The sequence below is a fragment of the Dicentrarchus labrax genome, unplaced genomic scaffold (assembly GCF_905237075.1).
Source record: "Dicentrarchus labrax unplaced genomic scaffold, dlabrax2021, whole genome shotgun sequence".
In the NCBI taxonomy this organism is placed as follows: domain Eukaryota; kingdom Metazoa; phylum Chordata; class Actinopteri; family Moronidae; genus Dicentrarchus; species Dicentrarchus labrax.
Genome location: NW_026136723.1, coordinates 18894616 through 18904522, shown reverse-complemented (window position 1 = coordinate 18904522; position 9907 = coordinate 18894616). Strand labels below are relative to the sequence as shown.

The 9907-nt window shown below is 42.5% G+C and overlaps 1 protein-coding gene across 1 annotated transcript; it reads left to right on the top strand.

Annotated features, from left to right (window-relative positions):
* Positions 1–440: 440 nt before the first annotated feature.
* LOC127357646 (transcriptional repressor scratch 1-like) lies at positions 441–9448 on the top strand. Its single transcript, XM_051389980.1, has 2 exons — positions 441–1745; positions 8103–9448. The coding sequence occupies exons 1-2, from the start codon at positions 1622–1624 to the stop codon at positions 8876–8878; spliced, it is 900 nt and encodes a 299-aa protein (XP_051245940.1). The 5' UTR covers positions 441–1621; the 3' UTR covers positions 8879–9448.
* Positions 9449–9907: the final 459 nt, after the last annotated feature.

Genomic DNA, 9907 nt, shown 5'->3' with positions numbered 1-9907 from the left:
TAGTCCCACAGTGAGAAAACAGAATATATATATATATATAGAAATAAAGTATCCAGATGCATCGATAATGGTTTTATAATCGTATCGTAGCCCACAATCAGAACCTGAGGTGTCTGGAGATTCCCCTACCACACGCATCATACCTACAGGGATCCAAAAAGACCCCAAAAAACCCAACATGCCTTTTCATTTAATTGCCATAAAAATCAGCGTGAGCGCGCACTTAAAACTAGCTCATTAAATTCCTGCCCGGCCATCACCGCGCGCCGCTGCAGGTCCCACAAGACATGATGCTCTTTTTTTCCCCTTCTTCTTCTGATGAATAAAATTAAGCACTCTCTCTCTCTCTCTCTCTCTCTCTCTCTCTCTCTCTCTCTCTCTCTCTCGCGCGGCCCCTATAAAGCCACAACAGCTGATCTCGTGCATCAGTAAGAGCCGCAGCTCCGCACGCGCCGAGGAGAGGAGAAAAGAGAGAGAGAGAGAGAGAGAGAGAGAGAGAGAGAGAGGAGAGTGGAGGAGAAGAGAGGAGGAGATAGTGAAAGAGAGAGTTAACCGACGGGGAGATGTTCCAACTGCAGTTTTTAAACGGTTATTTTTAAGGAACTGTGAGGACCTTGTTGGCTGACTGGAATCAACGGTCGTCGGTTTGAACCCTTTTCAACCTCCGCTTCTCGCTGACCGTTAACCCCAATAAAACACGTCACCTCTCCGGTTCTTTCTGAGGATCCACCGGGAACATCTAACGGCATCTAACGACATCTAACGGTCTGTTTTCGACTGAGTTGACTCACCTGCATGGGAATGTCCACCGGGAGTGTGCGCGCTCACTCGTAGCTGAGCTATTTTAAAAACCAGCGGAAACTTCTTCTTCTTCTTCTCCTCTTTTTTTTCCCTCCTCTTGTTTCTGAACCGGACAGCGGCGGTTGGGCTGTGGCACGCGGAGGAGAACCGAACCAGGAGGCTCGCGCAGAGGGGAAACTGTCCGGGGTCCTGAAAGCGCGAGGGAGAGAGCGAGAGGGGGCACGCGCAAGCTCTGTCCTGGGAGCTGTCCGCGTGCTGAAGACCAACGGTTTTGGAACGTGAAGAAGAAAAAAAAAACCAACGGTTGTTTTTTTTTTCTTTTTTGAAGCAACGGAATAAAAACGCACAAAGAAGAAAAACTGTAGTCGGAGCAATATCTAATACAGGAATTGGTTTATTTAACTTTTTCTTTTTTTTTTTTTTTGACCTTTCAGAGCTCCACAGGTCTTCCGGTGGAGAGTTGTTGGAGGAAACCAAGCTATTTTATTTATTTTTCAATTTTAATTTTTATTTATTTATTTTTTTAGCCCAGGACCGAAAACTCACTGAGCAAAAAAACATAACTATTAAAACAGAAAAGCACACATGAGGAGCAGCTGGCTGGTCTGATCTTTAAAAGCCATGTCTCCTCTCCACTTTCGAGGCTGTTTAATAGGAGGGAGCTGAACCCAGGGAGTTAAAATACAGCTAAAACCTAAACTTAAGAGTTTACACCTATAGGTTTTTGTGGGTCGAGTTTAACCTGAGCTGGAAGACAGAGAGAGAGAGTGTTTTCTTTTTTATTGTTGTTTGAGTGTATAGGAGCAACCACCGTCCCATCATGCCTCGCTCTTTCTTAGTAAAGAAAGTGAAACTGGACGATTTTTCGGCCGCAGAGTTGGAGAGCTCCTACAGTCACAGCAGAAGAGAAGAGCTCAGTCTGCGATTTCATCATCATGACAAAGGTTAGTCACACACACACACACACACACACACACACACACACACACAGGGAATTTCTTCATCCCCTGATTCAAAGCATTAGTCATGACTGTTTCAGAAGGAGGAGGAAAAAGGAATTACAGGGTCAAACTCCGGTCACAACCCAAAAATATACCAATCACAGGCAGTGAAAATCTTTCTTTTTATTGCATTTATGCCTCATGAAACAGTTTTACTGCAGATACACACAGCGGAGTGATGGCAGGACGTGAGACACGACCTACTGAGAGTCTTGCTCAGTGCCGTGAAAAGAGATTATTTAAAGTAATGTATTGTAATAAAAGTGTGACCCTTTCCCCACAGCCAGGTCAGAGGTCAGGGCAGAGCAGGGGGTCTTTCTCAAAGGTGCCTCCTCAGGGTGGGATTTTTGATGATTCAGTGGTTTAACCAACCCAATCAATAAAAATGAGACATTTCCCACTTACCATATAAAGAGAACCCCCGGGCGTTTTTTATTTTGCATTTACGTTTTGGCTTTCCAACACTCTTACCATCCTAAAATTCAATTTTCTCCTGGTTTTTCCATCTTTTTAGCTCGTATATCTTATGTATACTGCCCTGTTGCTCAGATAATGCAGTACAGCAACCACATAGCGGCTGAAATTAACAAGTTAACATTTGTTTCTTCAGAAAAAGCCAGCTGATAAGCCACAGGGAGCCAGAGAGCTGAGATCTTTTCCAGAAAACCATGCAAAAATGCTTATGTTAATACATTATGTCACCAGCACACATGCAGTGGGATTCTCTGTTGTTCTGTTGCCCGGTAAATTATTCAAATCAGGTTGTTTCCAGCAGCTGTGAGTCTCTCTTCAAGATTTCAACAATATTGCACAGCTACATTGATGCTAAATGGTTCCCACGCACTGTATAATCCTGCAGGCAGAATACAATAAGAGTCAGTGGGAATGGGCAATATTGGGTCAGATGTTCAGTGGGAATTTTTCATGTTTTGATAAAATACTTCTGAACAGCAACCAACAGTCGTGTGTTTACTCTCAAAAGTTTCCTAGTGGTGTTAGGAGTTGCCTGAAACCAACAGGAGCTTATTGGCCTTAAAGGTTAGGACTGTGTTTCTGTTTAAGCTCCATTACTATTTAACACTGAGATCTTTGCCATGTTTAAGTGGTTGCTTGCAGTCACAAGTCCACAGAGAACGACTGCCCACCAGTGCAGCTTTATGAAGCTTTGTAGCCTCTTTTAGCTCATTGTTTTGGTTTTATGGAACTTCTACTGTAATTGGTCAGTCTCACCGCTCCCATTAACCCTGTTTTTTCAGCAAGTTAGCGCTCAATAATAGCACCAAATATCAGACAAAGTGAACAGACATTTTTCCAGGAGTAAACAGAGACCAAAACAGAGCTAAAAGGAGAGTGAATATTGGACTTTGGTAGCTAAAAAACATGACTCCAGTTGGATGATTATCTTCCCATGTGTCTACTAAATATGTAAATAGGCATTTCTTAGGTAACACACGGTCCATATGACCTTTATAAGGCAATGATTTAACAGGATTGCGTGGCTGTCAGCTTGTTTCTGCCCCCTAGTGGTGAACATGTCATTAATGCAGCTTTAAAGAACTAGAGGACTAATTGTGTCTGTCATAGCAGAAGAAGGCTGTTAGTGCAAGCCTGGTGGTTTTCACATTGTACCAAGGTCAAAATGTGAGACGAAGAGATCCCAGGTGTTCTGATGACAGAAGAAAACAGAGAAACATGCAGCAGCAGCAGCAGCAGCAGCAGTGCGGCAAGCATGTAAAGACTGAGGCTGCTATCCCTTGTTATAAATATAACAAGAGTTTGACTGAAGCAACTGCAGCTTGTTGCTCACACACACACACACAACACACACTCACAGGGACACATGCACATGGATGTACACACAGTGCTGTGTTTCTGTCAACTCGGCACATTTCCCAGGCAGCTTGCACAGCTGAGTGCACAGCATTACACACACACACACACACACACAGAGAGAGAGAGAGAGAGAGAGAGAGAGAGAGAGAGAGAGAGAGGAAGCAGTCAGTGACCTACAAGTGTCCAAAGCACACAAGTGTGTGTCAGTTACTGCTGGTTTGGATCAAAAATTAAATTGTAGCTTGCAGCTTTTCTCTCTCTCTTCCTGTTTCTGTCTCTCGTTGCCTCCCTCCCTGTCTTTCTTTCTCTTTCTAATTCCCCGTATTTCAAAGACACATGAAAGAGGGATGGCTTTGGTTTGGCAGAGTATTTTAATCTTTAATAAGCATTTAGAACAGCTATCAGCCCTAATGCTGCTAAAGTGCTTTGAAATGAATACAGGGTTGACACAGCGAGACAGAGACGGAGACAGTTGGAGGGAGACAAACAAACAGAGACAGTACGCAGACGTTGAGACGTACAGAAATTACGGTTCACAAAAGCAGTTTTTGAAAAAGAGGATACTGTGGAGACGGTCATGTTTAATTGGCAGGGATCATAGAAAAACCTTCTGCAGGGAAGGAGTTTGTTTTTATGTTTGTGTTACCTCCTGTCAGTCACATACACAACTCAGTCTGGTCCTTAGTACCTTCACAGCAGATTAAACAAAAAGTACACACACACACACACACACACACACACACACACACACACACACACACACTGAATATTGGAAGCTATTTTTCTCACTACACATATTATTGTCAGCAGGAGTCTCACTCAGGTCATTAAGTCAGTCGTTACAGAGTCTGTCCTTCCATCCGTCCAACATACCGGTCTGAAGCATTATGTCGTGGTAAGTAATGTATAAATTAAATTATAGATCATAGTGGTTCCAATGTGGATGAATCCAGTGTTTTTGGTGAACCATTCCTTTCCATCTGGTTCATCTGGTCCAAGAAATATCTAAATCGGGCACATTGCCATAATTTACTGAGCGCACTCATGTGTTCAAATTGATTAATCCTATTTTGGAAACTTCAGTTTTTTCCCTTCAGGTCAAAATTTCAGTTTTGCAAACAAGACATTTAATTTTAAGTGCCACCCTCAGGAGAAACGTCAACAAAATCTTCAGCGTATGTCAGAGTTTCCATCCAACATTTAATCCTAAATGAAGCGAGGTGTAATTTGCGATGGCAATTAAAGGACCAGTGTGAAGGAATTAGCGGCATCTAGTGGTTTCAGATGGCTTCACCCTCCCCTTCCAAAGGCGAAGGAGAAACTATGGTGGCTGCGAAACGTGCCCCTATCTACAGCCAATGTTTGGTTTGTCCATTCAGGGGTTTTTTTAAAAAAAGGGGGCCTCCGGGGGGGGTTTTTTTTGGGGTTTTTAAAAAAAAACTTTTTTTTCTAAATGGAAAAAAACACAATGACTCCTATTTTCAGGTGATTATACACTAATTGAATGTTAGTTAATTAATATAAGTAGGTACTTAAATGTCTAGTGCGTAACATTTAGGAGGATCTAGTGACAGAAATGGAATATAATGTTTTCATTAATCCTACACACTGAAGCTTATGTACTTATGTACTACCTTTGAGGGCTGTACATAATTGCAATTTACTTCACTTGAGTATTTTCAGTTACTTCATTGCGTGTGAGAGAGGACTTGTGGCCCCATTACATTACATTTATTTGACAGCTTTAGTTACTAATTACTCGTTAGATTCAGGTTTTATATGCAAAACATGAGCAGGGTATGAAATATGATGCAGTTCTTTACAATTAAATTAACCAGTCATGTATAAAATACCTAAAATTGGTCACAAATTGACAAATTGTATTAAGTAATAATATCTAATAATACAATATATTATCAATCAACTCTGAAAGGAGTGTTTACTATTGGTACTTTAAGTACATTTTGCTTGTACTTTTGTCCTTATTTTACCTGTAAAGGAGTATTTTTATACTATGTTGTGGTATTTCTGCTTTTACTTAAGTAGAGGATCCACCACTGGCTTCAGCACAGAAAAACAAAAATGGGCAAATTCCTTGAAGGGATAAATAAGCAACGTCAGCTGTAAAAGTTCCCTGGAGAGACCCCACCAGTGGGGCTGTTTACTGTCCACCAGCACAAGTCTGTTGTTCTACTGGGAAGCTGCAGGTTTGAGTGATTATGAAGCTCTGCAACATCTCCACGACTGGAGTTGTTCTTAGTCAACTTAATGCAGGTTAAAAATGAACACTTGGTCATCTTTCAAAGCTTTTACTCAGCTCTATAAAACACCACACACACACACACACACACACACACACACACACACACACACACACACACACACACACACACAAACACAGTACTTTGTTCCAGAGTGCGGTGATTGAATATTCATGATTCATGATTATTTTTTTCTCTCACACCCCCTCCCTTGCCTCCCCTCTCTATTTTGTGCCCTCCTCTATTGCTCCGTCTTAATATAATCCAAAATGTTAAATCAGCACAAGAGCTGTAAACGCCAAAACCACCAAACCACAAACACCATATTTACTCATAACTCCGCTTTCACTCTCCTACAACTCCTTTCTTTTTCTCTTTCTCTCTCCTGCCATCCCTCATCTCACTATGCGTCTTCTCTCTTTCCTCACCCTCCCCTCTATCTCTCTCTGTCTCTTGTTCTCATCATATTATCGATCAGCTCCTGAGCTTTTCTCAGAACTGCATCATGAAATTATATTACCAGCAATAGTATCTCCTCTGCTGCCTGTGTCTAAATGCTCACAGAGTGCTAATTGAAATGGAGAGCAATTGATCGGCATGGATCCACAGTCATGGCTGTGGGCTATTAGCTACCAAGTCTCTCCTTGTGTCTGCTGGAGTTCAGCCTGTTGAGCGTAGAAGACAATAATAGAAATAACGAAGCAGCTGACATCATAACACAGCAACAAATAATTGTTATATGCAGGTAGCTTGGGAATGTGTGAGTCTCAGAAATACTGTTTAGCTGAAGAGGAAGACTGAAAGGTTGTGGCCAGTATACGCAGTTAAATGCAGTCAGTGTCAGGTTGCCCTTGAGCAAAGCACTAGACTCCCAGCCACTGTAATAGAGATGCTCTGTGTACAACAGTTTGACGTTTTGACAGCTCAGAGGTGTGACTGTGTGGAGCTGTAGACCTGTCAGGGAAGGTGCAGTTGTAGAGGAGAAAGTGTGCTCACTGAACCCTCTTATGGAAAATAAAGATTTCCCACTGTGAGGAAAGTGTCTCCTCCTTGCTGGCAAAGACATAAAAACATTTTACTGCCACTATAAATACCACAACTCTCTCCTTCTCCTTCTTCTCAGCTTTATATCACCTCCAAAAAATGGTTGTGTTTTAAGACGAACCTCTCAGCGCGTGGGTGTATCTTAAGAATGGACTTGTGTCTCCTGTGGCCGCTTTTGTCTCGTACGGATGCCAATGGGGGAAAAACAAAGGTTCATCTTAAAACTTAATGCACATGTTGTTAAAGTGATCCTGGGCAGTACAGGTAATATTTATTAAAACCAGAGATGCCAGGCTGTAATCAGTAAAATTATCAGGAGACAACATGTGAAGCACCTCTCTGAATAATGAATGAACTTGTGGTGAATGGGTTTGATTTGTGGTGTGTGTTTTTGCAATTATATGAAATCTTTTTAATTGTACTGGTAGCAGTGGAAGCCCCCGGAGTGACGATGATAGTATAGTACGTTTGTAGCTCAAAGCAGTTTTGTCCTTATGACTCACTGCAGCAGTTTGGTTTATAGTTAGACTGACATTACTTAGAGTGCATTACTTAAGAGTGTTAGTTTGAATAATTATTGTCTTCTGTTCATGTTATGCTACTGCTACTGTTATGATACAAAGCTCTTTTGATTATTTGCTGTAAAAAGTAGTGGAATCAACACAATTTCAACACATGATTTATTAAGTTGTAAACTTTATGTAACCTAAACTGTTATATTTTGGAAGGATAGTGAGCCATAAATTGTTTTATTAACACTCAGTATCCACACATCCTGTTTGCCTGCCCGGCTCTCTTGTGGCCTGGAACACCTTATAATCAAAAACATGGTTTGGTTTATCTAGAGGCTCACACCTGGGTATACAGAGGCAACCTAACATTAGCAATATCTTGTGCAGAGCAAGAAAAATGTGATTCTTCTGGGCTTCATAGTGAAAAAAAGCAGCTTTAGTTTTTTATTGTGGAGTATATGGACCTCAAATATCAAAGGAAAGAAAGGTTAAATCCCATCAAGGAATGCATTTTCCCTTTCTGTACCACTTTTGTAGCACTCATGCAGCTTACTTGTAAAGATTTTCAAACCAATCAGTTTCTACTTCCAATCAATCCCCCTGTCATGGTCAAATGATTAACCTCTTCCTCTCTCTTTCTCTCTTTTCAGGCTACGTCAGCGATTATCTTAGTCCATCTCCTTACGATGATGTGGTGGGAAGCGTCTCATCTGTCATCTCTAAAGTACCCTCCCCCAGCCACCCGTCAATCATCTATGGCCGAATTGACGACACCTATTCCGGCATCCATGGTGATATCCACGGCGATTCAGACCAGCCGGACAGCCCGCGCTCTGAGGTGTCGTCATCAGCCGGTGGATACATCAACGGGGACGCAGCCGTGAGCGAAGGGTACACTGTGGATGCGTTTTTCATCATGGACGGGCGATCGCGGAGGAAAGCCGCGGCAACCCCAAGAGGAACCACCCAGAGGCACACCTGCAGCGAGTGTGGCAAAACCTACGCCACGTCCTCCAACCTGAGCCGGCACAAGCAGACGCACAGGAGCATAGACAGCAAGATGGCCAAGAAGTGCCCCACATGTGGGAAAGTCTACGTTTCCATGCCTGCGATGGCCATGCACCTGCTGACCCATGACCTCAAGCACAAGTGTGACGTGTGTGGCAAAGCGTTCAGCCGGCCGTGGCTGCTGCAGGGCCACATGCGCTCGCACACGGGCGAGAAGCCGTTCGGGTGTGCGCACTGTGGCAAAGCATTCGCCGACAGGTCAAACCTGCGCGCTCACATGCAGACGCACTCTGCCTTCAAGCACTACAAGTGTAAACGGTGTGACAAGACGTTTGCACTCAAGAGTTACCTGAACAAGCACTACGAGTCGGCGTGCTTCAAGGGGGCTTTCTCCCCTATGAGCTCGCTGGACGAATGATGGATTCAGGTTTACTGGAGGTTTTTTTCGTTTACTTAAATCAGATTTTGCCGGCCTCACTCCCAATGTTTCCTGCTTTCGCCAACAAGAATACCAGTATTCCTGAGCACTACAAGAAAGGAGTGTTTTCTCTGCAAGGATCATGAGGCAAATGACAAAAATAGATTGAGGACGTGTCCATTTTTATCAAGACCCTCCCTCCTCTTGTCTCCTCTTTCCTCATCAGGAAGTGGAACGAAAAGTTTTCAGTGCTTGTTTTAGATTGTCACCTGTTTCGATAAGATATGTCCCCTACTGAGGCTGTTTTGAGTATCTCTGAAGATAAATAAAGCACAGCACATCTAGCTCATCATTTTTGAAGATACCTAGATCTATTTATGTCCGTATCTATCCTCGTCCCTCTTTTTTTTTGTGTTCAACTCATGGCGAAACGACACTGAAGCACAAATCCTCTCCCATCTCTCCGTCTTATTTCTGTGACAGCAATATCACAAGTGTAAAGCATGAATCACATCTTCGTCAGTTTTCTTGCAAAGAGATTCAATGAACTTTCATATTTACTCCTTCTTTTTTAAAAACAAACATTCGTAATCTTAGGATACAGCTGGTATCCTGCTTTTGGTGAAACTGACCTCGGGCAGAACTTATAGGAGGAGGTAAAGCATCAAAACAAAGAAAAGCACACAACATTGGTTCTCCGTTTTCCTTCACGCTAGTCACATGCTTTGCCTACTGACACACTGAACTGTGAAGGAAATGTGGTGTTCAAACCTGCCATAACACGACAGGCAAGGCAAAGTACACCTTTGTAATGGGGAATTAACATTTTTTGTTTAACCAATGTCTTACAGTAAAAGGACTGTTTTTTTTTCTTTTTGTTTAAAAAAAAAAGTTATTTTGGCATTTGTGCTTTACTTGACAGTAATCAGTGGAAGGTGAGAAGGAATAAATGAGACAGACTGGACTTCCATTGCTCCCACTGAGCCACCAGGGTATTATTTGACAAACAGTGTTTTACTACAACTTAAA